The sequence below is a fragment of the Solanum tuberosum genome, unplaced genomic scaffold (genome assembly GCF_000226075.1).
Source record: "Solanum tuberosum cultivar DM 1-3 516 R44 unplaced genomic scaffold, SolTub_3.0 scf00224, whole genome shotgun sequence".
Classification (NCBI taxonomy): Eukaryota; Viridiplantae; Streptophyta; class Magnoliopsida; order Solanales; family Solanaceae; genus Solanum; species Solanum tuberosum.
The window spans coordinates 262,416-277,043 of NW_006239153.1; the positions used below are offsets into that span (position 1 = coordinate 262,416).

Below are 14,628 nucleotides of genomic sequence, written 5' to 3' on the forward strand. Positions count from 1 at the left end.
CATTCTTGTATTTAGACTTTGACTTACCTCTACTTTTATCTCTGTCATTCTGAACTTGTTTCTCCCCTGTCTTCAATGACCAAAACATTGGAGTGTGAAGTTGAAGAAGATAACGTCTGAGATCTTATTCACTTCTCTAATTCATTCAAGACACCACTCTTAGCATATTACATAGTTACAACACCACTAGGAGCATAATTAGTCAAATAAACTCGAAGAGTTTTCCAAGAGTTTGACAGAGTATTAAGAAGCCAAAATCCCTATATCTCTTCATCGAACTTTACATTCATTCCGGATAGCTGGTCAAGAACACCCTGAAAATCATTAATATGATCAGAAATAGGAGTGCTCTCTTTATACATTATATTTATCAATTGTTTTAATTAGAAACAACTTATTGTTGCCAGTCTTCGAAGCATAAAGTGTCTCGAGCTTGTTCCACAAACTTCTGGCATGTGTCTCATTCACAATGTGATTTGTAATATTATCTTCAACCCATTGTCTAATATAGACACAACCCTGCATGTGCTCAAATTCCCATTCCTCATCCGTCATGGACGGTAGTTTATTAGAAGTAAACACAGGTAAATGCATTTTCTTGACAAATAGAAGATATTTCATCTTGCATCTCCAAGTATGAAAGTTAATATCATTCAAACAAACCATTCTGCTCATATTTTCCTCCATCATTCAAATCAATAATCAACAATAACCAATGCTCTGATACCACTTTGTTGGAAAAGGCAATTAAGACACTAACAAAGAATGTCCGATAGGATAACAACGGAATAATACCCAAGTCTAAACTTTTCCTTTCAATTTGAATCAAGAGAAGATAAACTAAATCAAGAAATACGAAGAATGGATAACAAGTATATCAACCAAACAAAAATAACAAGACAAGAATAAACCAATCACACAAGACACAAAGATTTACATAGAAAACCTTTGATGTGAAGGGTAAAAAACCACAGGACTAAAAGCTCAACTATAAACACCAAGAGTTACAATATTGTTCTCAAAAGTTGGCCACAAAACAAGTGCCAAACAACGAAACGAGATTGCACCAAAATTGGAGAATTAAAGGAGAGAATTCACTTAAAAATGAGCTATTGTTCATGCCCCAAAATCAGAAGCTACAGACAACTAAATCCGATCTTTACCATTGAATTATAAGAACCAGATGCTTAAAACTCCCAGTTCAAATTTGAGCACGATCCAACGATTAACGAAACAGAAAACTCTTTTCAAAGCTGACTGCCTAAGTAAAAAAATTCCTGAAGCAAAAACGAGATTTTTCTCTTTTTTCTCTCAATCTCTAAAATGCTCTCTCTTGATTTTTCTCTCTTGTGTATCTGAAAATATGACCTAAATAAGTCTTATATATGCCACATAATATTGGACTTATGGGCTAAAGTGGGCTGATCCAAAATGTCAATATTTTAGCATTTAATAGGACTTCTTAGTTGTATTTTCAATATTTATTAAAAGTGTCAATATTTTAGTTTGTTATATATCTTATTTATGTATTTTTTAATTTTTTTAATTTGAAAGAATACATTTATTTAATAATAGAAAGGAGAAAATCAGGAGAGTGAATATTTCAAAAAAGGTAAATATCACTTATTTTTCTCATTAGTTACATTTTCAAGGAAAACTTAAACTAAAATGTGCACCTTTCTCACAATGTATAATGAAATTTGTATTTCTTTATTAGTCAGTATTCATTCAAATAGGTATGCCAGATGAATCTGTACTTATTTAAGAAGCATATTTGTATTCATGTATTTTTTTACGGTGTATTTATTTTTTTCTTCAAAATCTTATATCATTTCTTAAGTCATAATCATTTCAATATGTATATTATTTGTATTTGTATTCATTTTAGTTTTTATGTTGTATTTTGTATAATGATATATAAAATACAAAAATAATATTATGATGGATAAGTGAGAATGAAATATAAAACTGAAAAGGAATAAGTGAATATTTGTTGCAATCACGTATAAATAAAATACATAACTAATTTGCATACCTTTGGAATGAATACAAATTAGGAACAAATAGAAGATTCATAAAACTATGCAACATGAGATTTTGAATGAATACAAATATTAATAACCTACATATTGGTTAGAATACAAATTGAGAAGGATACAAAATTCTGAAAAAAACTAAAAAAACAAAACAAACTAATATGAAGTTGCTCTTCGTATAAATAAAATACATAACTAGTTAGCATACCTTTGGGATTATTACAAATTAGGAACAAATACAAGATTCATAAACTATGCAACATGAGATTTTGAATGAATACAAATATTAATAACATACTGGTTTGAATACAAATTGAAAAAAGATACAAAATTTTGAAAAAAATTATAAATACAAAACAAACTAATAGGAAATTGTTCTTCTCCAACTTGGTCTTCAACAAAATGTCCATCCACTATTTGATCTTCATCATCCATTTCGACTTCCCCACTGGTAGATGAAGAGTCTATAGTTCTGTTTTGTACTTGAGGAAGATTTATCTTTTGAATGAATTTTGAGATTTCTTTAAAAAGTGGATGAATTTTGAAGAGATAAAATTTTTAAACATGAAAATGAGATAAAAATAGTGAAAACGTGACAAAGAGAAAGGAGAGTTTTGGGGCAAAAACCTAGAGAGAGAAAATTGGGTAGTAGGGTCTTTTTTTTCCTTTTAACCGGGTAGTGGAGTCAAATGGGGTAAATATATGCCTAATTTGAGAAATAAAAGAAAAGTAAATTAATTATATTTGCTAAATTATTGACATATTGACATTTTTAATAATTATTTTAAAGTGTAGATATTTTTAATAATTACGTTACCAATTTTGACTAATTTGCTAATTTTCTCTTTTATTTATCCACATAGGAAGGGAAAAAAGATCATAAACCCAACGTTAAGGACTCTATATCAAACGGTATAAATATAATATATTAATTTACTGTGAAATTATCGACTAATCCATTAAAAAAATATCTCAAACCGTTAAGAACAAATATTTTAATGATAAAAAAATTCAAATCTTTACCGAAATCATTAAATCAACAAGTCATTACTGATAAACCAATAACTTATTTGAACAACCCTACCATTAAGAATTGCCCGGCGTGCCCCAATTGCTATTCATATGGACTCAAGTCTTGTATCCGACCCGTGCCGTCTCTAATATCAGTCCACTTCAGTCCTCCTCTTTCTCGAATTCAGACATTGGCACCGTCGTAATCGGAGGATACCAGAGTAAAAAACGATCGAAACAGCCGACGAAGATGGAGGAAGATCATGGAAACAGCAACAGTAGTATAACAGTGGATACAACAAAATGGGACAGATCAGTGTGGTTAATGAAGTGTCCTTTAGTTGTCTCCAAATCATGGCAGTCTCAAGCCGCAGCTTCATCTTCCTCCTCAGATTCCCCGCAAGTTGCTAAAGTTATTGTCTCTGTTGATCCTCTTCGCTCCGATGACTCATCTGCTCTACAAGTAAAACTTTCTTTTACCTCTCCTAAAATTTTCCAACCTCAGAAAAACAAAACAAATTCAGTTTCCATAACAGATCCTTTTGGTAGTTATGTGTTATTAGTGTATTTTTTTAGAATTCGGACATTAATTTCTTTAATTTTTCTGAAACAAACATCTGAAAGTTTTCGAGGGTTTATCTGATATGTATTCATTGATCTGGAATTGAGTTTCCTCTTCTTTTTCTTGTCTCTTATAACTATCAAGAGCAAATAGTTGGAGCTTAATTCATATTTGTGCTTTCAGTTGTGTTTGTTTCTTCATTGTTTTTAGGGAGGTTTAACCATTACACAATAAACTTGTATCTTATAGTGCCAATTCGTGTGGAACATGATCCTGCATCTCAGGTCTTAAAGTCGGTCAATGTACCTCTTAGATGAATATCAGGTTCCCTACAAACGATTCACATCTTTTAATTCCTTTTAAATGGGTTTTTATGCATATCTAGAGTTTTAGTATGAGGCAGTCCTTGGCACTCTTAATGTAGACACATTTCTATATGTAGTTGCTTAGATTTTCTGTGTAGATATATAGAGTCTGACACTGAAATCATACCTCTTTTACATGTATGTAGTCTGAGTTCCAGACAGTGGGTCCCTGTGCACCCATTGCTTCTTCACTGTTTATCTAAACACCCCTCAACAAAGCTCCACCCCCCCCCTCCCTCTTTACCCTTTTGAAATCTTTATGATATACAGTTCACTATGGAGATGGGTGGAAATGATGTTGGGAATATGCCGAAAAGTTACTCCTTGAACATGTTCCAAGACTTCGTCCCAATGTGTGTGCTCTCAGAGACAGGTCAAGGTAAGCATCTTGGGTCTATTACTAACATGTTATGAAGTCGTGAGAAGGTTTAGTGAAGATTCCTATTGTTCTTAGCTACGATTTGTATTGTTTCTTAGCGAGTTAATCAAGTTGAGTGTTTCCATTTTTTCCCCCAGATGTTATTAAGTTTATCTACCCCTAGTAAACTCCCATGTTGTGGGATTGCATTGGGTATGCTTTTAGCTGAAGGACCTGTATGAGTTCTTCGATTAGTCTCCTCCATCTGTCCTATCAAGTTCAGTTGGAGATTTTAATCATCTATTTGCTAGCAATTGGTTTGGGTACTGATATCAGGATTCTATTTGTTTGTTGGGTTATCCAAAAAACCCACATCATATATAAAAAGGCATCCAGAGGGAACTGTAAAATTATCGAGCTACTCCACCCATTGCTTTAAGATTTTTACATTGGATGCTTGCATTCCTTTATGTCATATCGGAGTCGACCTTTTATAGTTCTCAAACATTGGGCTATAGAGTCATTTATTCCTGCAATATAATCGAAACAATTTGAAAACTGTCCAATCACGTATTTTGCATAATATACTTTATTTGCTTGATGACAGTGTTTTTTCTTTCCTTAAATTATCAATATCATAGTATTGAGGAATTGGTTGTTTTTTGTTTAGAACTTTTCCAACTGACAAAGCATTTCAGTTTGCTTTACCTAATTCATTGTCTCACCCTCTCCTCTCCTAATTGTTGTTCTTTCTGAAGGAAGAGTTACCATGGAAGGAAAGGTTGAACATAAGTTTGATATGACACCTCACACTCGTAACATGGAGGAGTACAGGAAAATGTGTCGTGAAAGGACAAATAAGTCAATGATCAAGAACAGACAAATACAGGCATGTTTCCTATCATTTGATTGCTTTTCTGATAAATCAATTCTGTCGTTCAGTGCTTTGATTAAATCTACTGCAAAATCAGGTCATTGACAATGATCGTGGAGTCAATATGAGGCCCATGCCTGGGATGATTGGCATGATTGCATCCAGTTCTAAGGTATACGAACCATCATCTATTCCTCTAAGCATGTAGAAATCTTGCCTTTTCTATTTTTGAAACTGGTACTATTAAATCTCTCCTTTTCTTTTATACACAGCTTTTTTCTTTTTGATTGGTAAATGTAATTCATTAATTAGCACCAAGTAGGTGCTGTAAAGTATTTACAAGATTAAGTACCATTTCAGATTGTGTAAAGCATTTAAAAAGTCAACCATGGAATTTGTATCATTAGCAATATCCATGTTGCACCAAAATATTCTCGCATTCCTTTACCTCTAGACGATCCACCAAATCACTGAAGGGATGGTGTTCCATCTCATAGGAAACACCATCTCTTTGTCTTTCCTATTCGTTTTAGATGCATGCTCTATAGAAGCTTCTTTGTTATTGTCTGCGTGGTCCAATTGATTCCTAGAATTAAGAAAAAATCTCTAGATATATGAGGTGAATGATCAATGGAGAAATAACATCTTCATTATCCTTTTAACACAGGCAGCATCTACTGCATATATTTGTTGCCCTCTTTTTTGAAGGTTTTCATGTGTTTGGAGAGCTTCTTGGGCCACCAACCAGGTAAAGCATTTAACTTTAGTGGTTCCTTAGTCCTCCAGATACATTATCAAGGCCACTTCTCCACAACAGTTGGTCTTCAACTGTTGGTAGCATGATTTAACAGAAAACTTGCCTTAGAATCCCGTTCCACCTTTTAGAGTTATTCCTAGGAAAAAGGGAGGGGTCCTGTGCAGACTAAAAGTAATGAGCATAGGCTATTGGCTGTACATTTCTCAGTCATCTATATTGTGACTGAATACTATGTTCCAGCTTTGATCAGTCCAATAATCCGAGACTTTGTGCCATAGTGAATAAATTTAGGTACTGCTCTTTCAGATTTGACTGGCCAGACCGGATATCAAGCCATACCCTCACTTTTATGCCATCTTGTACTATTGAGGTCTTTGATTGAAAAGAGTCTCAATTAGCACTCTTATATCTCCATATACCACATGTGTTGGGGAAATATGACTGTACTGTGATCTAAGGATTGAGAGTCCATATTTAGTTACTATTACATCCCAAACAATACAAAAAGTTTCTATTACTTTCTTCCTAAAGCCCCTTCGTCGTGAAATCTCCAAAGCAATTTTGGTTGCAAGCTATTACTTTGAGCCCTCAAATCCTTGACGTCCTGTTCCCTGTCTTCATACCAGTAGTGATTGTTGCCCATTTTACAAAGATATAAATTTTTCCTTTCTCTACTCCCTTGACACAAAAAATCTCTTCTTTGTTTATCAATTCTTTTGCCATTGTAGCTAGCAAAGGAAACAAAAACATAGTGTTGGTGGGTAGGGGGCGTTGATTAGTTCAAGCCTACCCCAATGTGAGATACTTTCTCTGCCAACATGAAAACTTTTCACATTTCTCCATGGTGTTATTCCAATTACCAAATGTTGGTTGCTTTAGACGTATGACCAACTGATGATCAAGTCGGGGGAGGGTAAGGACAAAATCTTGGAGTTGGGGGAGAAGTTGGTGGCTCTAGAGCTTGGGGGATTAGCGTGGATGCAAATATATGTGACTTTGACATCTAATTGTATTAGGGAACCAGCTAGAGATGTGTTAGGTGTCTCGAAGGGTAATTTTTGGGGACATAAAGGGGGTTGGTGGTGGAATCGAGAGTCACGGGAAAGTGGAAGTCAATAAGGTTGCGTACATGAAGTTGGTGGGAAGCTAAAACAAAGACAAAAAGAGGACAAACATGGGAGGTATAAGATATTAAGAAGGAAGCAGGGTTGGCGGTTACGATAACAACATTTGGACACTTCTATGAAGAATTGGATGTCAAAGGTAGGGAAAATAAGTTGTATAGTGTTTCGAAAGGCGCTCGCCTTCTCGCCGAAGGCGAGGCCTTATCGTCTATTACGGGCGTGGTGATCCGATTTCAGAAAGGTGAGCAATGGCGGCCGAAAGGCAATGGGAGACAAGGCAAGGCGACAGGCATCACCTTTTTGTTTTTTGTCTTTTTAAAGGTCTGATTTAATAATTAAAAGGCAAAATTAGGATTTTCTGTTTTTTTTTTCCGAAAACCTGGGCTCCTCTTCTCTCCATTGTGACCTTCGCGATCCTCTTCTCCTCTTTCGTCACGACTCTCTGGCCTTTAAGAGGACGATACCTCAGCAGTCAGCTGCTCCTCAGACCTTCGCGAGTCGTGACTCTACTCAGGTACATTCTACGCTCCTCTTTTTTTCCTTCTCCTTCTCCTTCTCCCTCCGCTTCTTCTTCTCTTCTTCTCTTCTTCTTCTTCTTCTTCTCTTGTTCTATTCTCCTCTACTCTGTTTTTAGTGGCAGTGCTCTTTTTTTCTTTTTCATTTTGGAGCTACTAAATTGGTTGCCATTCTATTTTTGCCTTTTAGGTTTTATTTTAAAAATTCAATCCTTCTATATTTATTTCTGCCCTACTCAATTTAGTTTTATACTAATTTATATAGTATTTATTTGTCCATAAATAGTGAATTCAATGTGTCTTGATGCTAACAAAAAGGACATTGGATGGAATTATGGTATTCAAGGACCAACAAATATTTTAAGTTTTTGGTATTATGATATTTATATGTGCAATTAAATATTTTAAATTTTTGGTATTAATTGGCGCGTCAATTCAAAAAAGGCGAGCGCCGCACGCCTCGCCGTGAGGCAGGCCCTTATCGCCTTTTGCCGTCCAAAACACTGGTATAGGCTCACTAAGGTGAAAGAAAGAAGGGTTTGCGACCTAGATCTAATGAGATGCACTATAGACAAGGATGACAAAATATTGGTGGACCAAGCACCAGTGTTATCAAAAGCAAAAAGCGCAAAAAAACTCTAAGGTTTGTTGGGTCTTTAAGCACAAAATGCAAAGTGTTGGCTTTAATTAAAAAAAGCCACATAGGGAGGAAAACATATAAATATATACATTTAGTTCAAAACTAATAATTATAAGTAAAATGACCAATGTATGAGCGAAGAAATTGAAAAAAAGTTGCGATGCTCATTGGAAAGGATAAGTATGCCTTAGATACTTGATGGCGACATCGAAGCGCACATTAAGCGAGGCAAAATGCTCAACACGTTTTGAGCCTCACTTCAAGGCTTGTGCGACTTTGACTACACGGAGAGGCACACATTAAACTAAGATGATATGCTTACTTCCCACAACAACAACATACCCAGTGTAATCCCACAAGTGGGGTCTAGAGAAGGTGGAGTGTACGCAACCTTATCCTCTGCCTTGTAAAGGAGAGAAGTTGTTTCCGGTAGATCCTCACCTCAAGTAAAGCATATAAAAAAATTAACTATGTAAAGGAGAGAAGTTGTTTCCGGTAGACCCTCAACTCAAGTAAAACATATAAAAAAATTAACTATGTAAAGCAAACAGAGTCGAAGAAGCCATACTAAAAATAATGAAGAAAACGATAGCAATGATAAAACAATAAGATAACTGAATCAAAGGAATCAACAAAAAATACTAAAAAAAATCAAAGAATAAGATAGGAGAGTAATAATAACAATACTAAAAAGGAAAACTAGACAATGCTTGACTTACTAACCTTCTAACCTATTCCTTGACCTCCATATCTTCCTATCTAGGTTTTCTTCCTCGGTAAGCTGTATGTGATTTATGTCTTGTCTAATTATCTCTCCCTAGGACTTCTTGGGTCTACCTCTACCTCTCCTTATACCCACTACTATAGCCAACCTCTTACACCTCCTCATTAGGCATATATGGATCTTCTCTTCACATTTCCAAATCATCTAGTCTCCCTCATATTGTCCATCACGGGGGCCATCCCACTTTGTCTCAAGTAGCTTCGTTCCTGATCTTATCTCTCATAGTGTTCCCGCACATTCAGACATTCTTAAATGAAGGGGGGACATGAATATTGTGTTGGGTGATTTAGAGGACTCCGAGAGCCATCGAGATTTTGGGTTTTGCAGGTGGATTAAGTTTAAGGAGGTTATGGTGACAATTCACTAGATGAGAGGAGGAAGTGTGATTGAGCCAAGCAAGATCCCTTCAAAATTTTGGAATAATGCAGGCAAAGTGAGTTTGAATGGCTAACTAGGTTTAATATCATTTTTAGGACGACTAGAATGCCCAAAGAATGGAGGTAGAGTATAATGATCCTGTTGTACAAGAATAAGGGCGATATCCAAAATTGCAACAACTATAGGGGTATCAAATTACTAAGACACACTATGAAGATTTGGGAGAGGGTGATCGAGATGTGCATGAGGTACTATGTTTGAGAAGCAATTCAGATTCGAGCGATCGACAATGTAAAGGAGATTGTTGGAACAATATAGGATGAAGAAAAGAGACTTGCATATGGTGTTCATCAACCTTGAAAATACATACAACACAATCTCGAAAAAGGTTTTATGGAGATGCTTAGAGTCTAGAGCGGTACCTATGCCATAAATTAGAGTGATTAAGGTCATGTACGATAGAGTGAAGATACTAAAGAGGACTGTGGGATGAGACTTGGAATAGCCTCTTAGTTGAGATGGGGCTTCATCAGAGATAAACTATCAACCTATTTTTATTTGCCTTCGTGATGGATGAATCACCACAACATATTCAATAGGAAGTACCATGGTGCATATTATTTGTAAATGACATAGTATTGATCAATAAGACACATAACGAGGTAAATGGAGTGTCGCATGGAGTGCAAGTTTAGTGTCGCATAACATGAGGCGTATGGGGAAGTGAGGATTGATATACAAGTCATCCCCATCCCCAAGAGAGCAAGCTTTTAGTCTCTTGGGTCTATAATTTAAGGAAATGGTGCACACTGTATTGGAACCGGGGATGAAATGAAGACTCACATTCGATGTCCTATGTGATAAGAACATGTCACCGAAACTTGAAGTTATTTCCTATATAGTTGTTAGACTGACTATTTTGTACGGGGTGGAATGTTGGCTAGTCAAGAACTTTATTCAGAAGATGAAGGTAGCAAAAATGAGGATGCTTAGATGGATATGTGGGCATTCTAGAAGAGACAAGATTAGGAATGAAAATATACAGAGCAAGGTTGGAGTAGTCGTCGTAGTGGACAAAATGCAGGAGCGAGGCTGAGACGGTCATGTGAAGAGGAGGAACATAGATGTCCCAATGAGGTGCGAGAGATTGGCAGTGACGAGTTTGAGGAGAGATAGTGGTAGATCGATGAAGAATTGGAGGGGATGATTAGACCGGACAACTCTTTTCATCTCAGCGAAGACATGACCTTAGATAAGAGAACTTAAGGTCAAGGATTAGGATATACAATTATGAGGCAGTAAAGTGTTTTCCCATTTCATATTGGTAGAGTAGTGTTTGCTTCCAACAGACACGTAAGTGTACGTGGTCGTACAAGAATATAGAGACTCAAAAGAGTCGGATGTTGAACCCATATGCACCTGTGATTTAGCAATAATCTAGTTTAATCTAATACCACAAATTTAAGCAAGTGTTGAAGTGACCAAGAGAAGATTATGGTTGTTAATTCTATCTAACTTAAAATAAAGATTGAAAGCAATAAATTGGTTGTGATCACAATTTGAGAGAAATTCCAGGGTTACAACTCTGTTATGCAATCATGTAAAGTATTCAATTTCATTGACTTAGTTTATTCATCTAGATGTTGATCTACGGGGTTAATAATATGATCATGGTCTTTCGAGCTTATAATCGTCTATCCACATTTACCTCACAACTACATCATTTAGCGAAGATGTGATATCCAGCATGAATGTAACAATTGTCTTCTTGTTTTGTACCCAAGCAAGGCCTTCTAGGTACATATTCCTATCTTAGATGCAAATATGCTTTATTTTACTAAAGTAAAGCCTTACTCCTTATATTCTCCATTCCATCTCAATGATTCGTTTTCCAAGTTCACTATATTTATTTCAGTGGTAGCTAAGCATTAAAATAGTAAGCACAAGTTTATAAGAACAACTAATGATGATGAATAAACTTTGTCAACTCAATTATTTACTAAACAATCATCTATGGCCGTAACCCCAAAACAAGGGTATTTATCTACTCATAAAGAACAGAAAAAGTAGAGAGAAAGAACCCTAATGATGTGGTCAATTCTCCATCTCGTGGCTCCCAAAAAGTGATCAACCGCCCTAAAAATGTCCAAGGGTTATATTTATAGTAATGGAAAATAACCCTCAATTCTAGTTGGGTTTGGACTTGAACTTTGTAGAATATTTTTTTCAGATACACTGGTGTTGCGTGCCACCCAATGCCCTAGTCAGGCTAGTGTGTCACGCCATCAATGTGCTTTTTTCATCCTCTGAAGTTTGGGCTCTAGCATAGTGCGCCAAGTAGTGCTCAAATAAGGCTGGTGCGATGCACCAACCAATGCTCTAGCTTGCTTCATTCAGAATTCTTTCCAACTTCGATCCTAAGTTTCGACATTGCGTCTTTTGGATTTTTTGGGTGATTTTCTCCACCTTTTTTTTTATACCTGAAATGCATCTAATCACATATTTTAGTTATTATAAAAAATATCATGAATATGAACAAACACAAGGTTATTAAACAATTATGGTCCTCAAAACAAGATAAAACATGGGTTAAAAGTGGCAAAATGTGCGTAGAAATTTTCCCATATAAAGTAAGGTTCTATTGTGGAGCACCTATATGTTCCCTTACTAGTATTATTACTATTATGCTAGCATTATCTTATTCGTCGATTTTAATACTTTAATACTATTGTTGTTTCTTTTATTTTGGTTATCGGTAAGATATGTACTATTCCATACTTTTTTTCTTTCATATTTTCATTTTAATCTTTTAATCTTGCATTTCTGTCAAACCATTTTTCTGTAAAATGATTTTCTTGAGCCGAGACAACAACTACAACATACCCGGTGGAATCCCACAAGTGGGGTTGGGGCGAGAGTGTTTCGAAAACAACCGACCCACAAATTCAATAAAAATCTGAAATCTATTTTACTTCAAAAAACATATAACTTTTTATAATTGAATTTTGGTACTCACTACTCCCTTCCATAGTTTTTTGCTAAAATATGCAATTTCGATGAAATTATATTTAGTTTCTTAGTTAACTTTAATTTTAGTTTCAAAAAAAAGTTAATAGCTTTTTTCTTAATTTTTTAAATTTTTCTCATCTTTGTTAAATAAAATGGTGCCATTTTCTTTAACCATCTTATTTTTGGATATTATATTATTCACAAAAAAAAAAAAAAGTGCAACGAACAAATTGTTTGTTGTGCTTGATGCTGCTTACACTATCGGCTTTCACCATCATTCCCTACTTACTGATTGAATTGTTTGTTTTGGTTGCTTGAGACTTCGGGTCCAAGGAAGAAATACATTGTCTTTAGACTTGATGCTAATTACAGATTCATTTGGAATATTGTGTCTTTTCAGAGGTTCTTTCTCGTCATCTAATGTATATGGTTTGACCTACTGCAATTTACTTAGTTGTAACTTTAGGAAATGCCTTCTTGAAACAACAATGCTTTTCATGGCCTTCTGGAAAGTATGATAAGAGCATACAATTGGGTTAACATACACTCATTATTTCGCTTTTGACTTCCTTGAAGTATCATTATATATGACTTTCGGTCAGAGTACTTTACTAGCTTGGCTCACTGTATTCAGTTATGTCATGGAACAATGGAAATGTTTTTTACTCTCTGCGAGAAAATAAACAAAATTATCTTTAGCCTTTTTAATCCATTGTTCCCATGCAGGATAAGAAGAAAGCAGTTCCTGTTAAGGGACCGGAAGTCAAGAGAACTAGAAGGGACCGTGGCGAACTGGAAGATATCATGTTCAAGCTTTTTGAAAGACAACCTAATTGGACTTTGAAGCAGTTAGTACAAGAGACAGATCAACCTGCGGTATGTTGTCTGATCAGGATGCCTTTTCTGTTTTCAAATTCCTAGGTTATTTTTTTCGTTTTTTGGTCACACTTATTTTACTGGTTTTTTGGTTAATATTCATTGTTTTGTCTTGAGGTAAGTGTGGATTCACAGCTATAGCTCTTAGCATCCACGTCACATCACATAATTTTGCTTTCATGTTTTCTCAGATATGGACATTTTGCCCTCTTAGTGAGGGACGACAAAAGGAGAGGAAAAAATGATTATATTTCCTTTTGGTGCTGCTTGATTGTATTTCTCCTTGCGACATAATTTTGTATCTAATTATTTTACTTCTTTTGCAGCAATTTTTGAAAGAGATACTGAATGAGCTTTGTGTGTACAATAAAAGAGGAACAAACCAAGGAACATATGAATTGAAGCCAGAGTATAAGAAATCGGTGGAGGATACAGGTGCCGAATGAATTGTCCGGCTGTTTGAAAAGAAGAGTTTTAATAGAATTAGTGTCGTGAACGTTATACCTCTTTCACCAGTTGATAGGTGCTGTGGTATGTTGTCATTGTAAATCATGAATGGATGTAGAGCTATGTGATTGGAATATATATGGAACCCACTAAATTACAGTATTACACTATCTCAGTTTTTTATTTTCTGATTTCTACTTCTATTTTCTAATTGACTCCCCCACTTTTAAGTTGTGCATTTATGCTTAGAGAGTTCTCCATCGTTTCGATGCTGAGTTTCTTCGCTTCCCATCATTATGGAAGTGTAAAACTGAAATGCTATGTCTGCACTTCATTTCAAATGGAAATGGTGACAGTGCTATCTGCTGTCTCCAATCTTGTTGTGCTAGGAATTCGTTTCTGTTTTGTAGTGTGAGATGAATAGACTTCCCTTATGTTGTGAAGTGGTGGATAAATTTGAAATTGCCTTTGAATCAATGTTCTTCGTCTTTCTATATTTATTAACGTTGTCATTTTGTGGCAATTGTCAATGATGATTAGCTTTATGTGATTTGCATGCTCCCATACCTTTTAGACTAAAATAGTTGGTCAGACATTATACGATCAAACATATGCAGCAGCACATGTGCTCCTTGTAGACTGAAGCTTCTTTATATGTTCAGTAGTCTCAATCGAGTTGAATCTTAGCAAGTGCTTGTATCTTCTCCTATCTGGTCTATATTTTGCCTAGGCTGCCTTTTACTTTGATGCCAATTACAAGTGGACTCTCTCTCACATCCAGTCTAGATGCCTGTTAAAAATAAAAAGGAATATTATGCATAGAAGTTGAACTGACTTGTGAGTTTGGATGACCTTGTTGATGTTTTTCCAGTGTTGAACAATGTTTCAGGAT

The 14,628-nt window shown here is 35.4% G+C and overlaps 1 protein-coding gene across 1 annotated transcript; it reads left to right on the top strand.

Moving 5' to 3' along the window:
* The first annotated feature begins 3,162 nt into the window (after nt 1-3,162).
* Nucleotides 3,163-13,933, top strand: LOC102606124 (transcription initiation factor IIF subunit beta). Its single transcript, XM_006356693.2, has 6 exons — nt 3,163-3,510; nt 4,245-4,353; nt 5,091-5,221; nt 5,304-5,378; nt 13,140-13,289; nt 13,616-13,933. Exons 1-6 carry the CDS (start codon nt 3,298-3,300, stop codon nt 13,733-13,735), a joined length of 798 nt encoding a protein of 265 aa, XP_006356755.1. The 5' UTR covers nt 3,163-3,297; the 3' UTR covers nt 13,736-13,933.
* Nucleotides 13,934-14,628: the final 695 nt, after the last annotated feature.

Bases quoted from the DNA above. Each gene is read 5' to 3' on its own strand.
- LOC102606124 (XM_006356693.2), top strand. From the start codon at position 3,298: ATGGAGGAAGATCATGGAAACAGCAACAGTAGTATAACAGTGGATACA. The intron at 5,379-13,139 runs GTATACGAACCA...GTTCCCATGCAG, and splicing joins TGATTGCATCCAGTTCTAAG to GATAAGAAGAAAGCAGTTCC. The intron at 13,290-13,615 runs GTATGTTGTCTG...CTTCTTTTGCAG, and splicing joins AAGAGACAGATCAACCTGCG to CAATTTTTGAAAGAGATACT.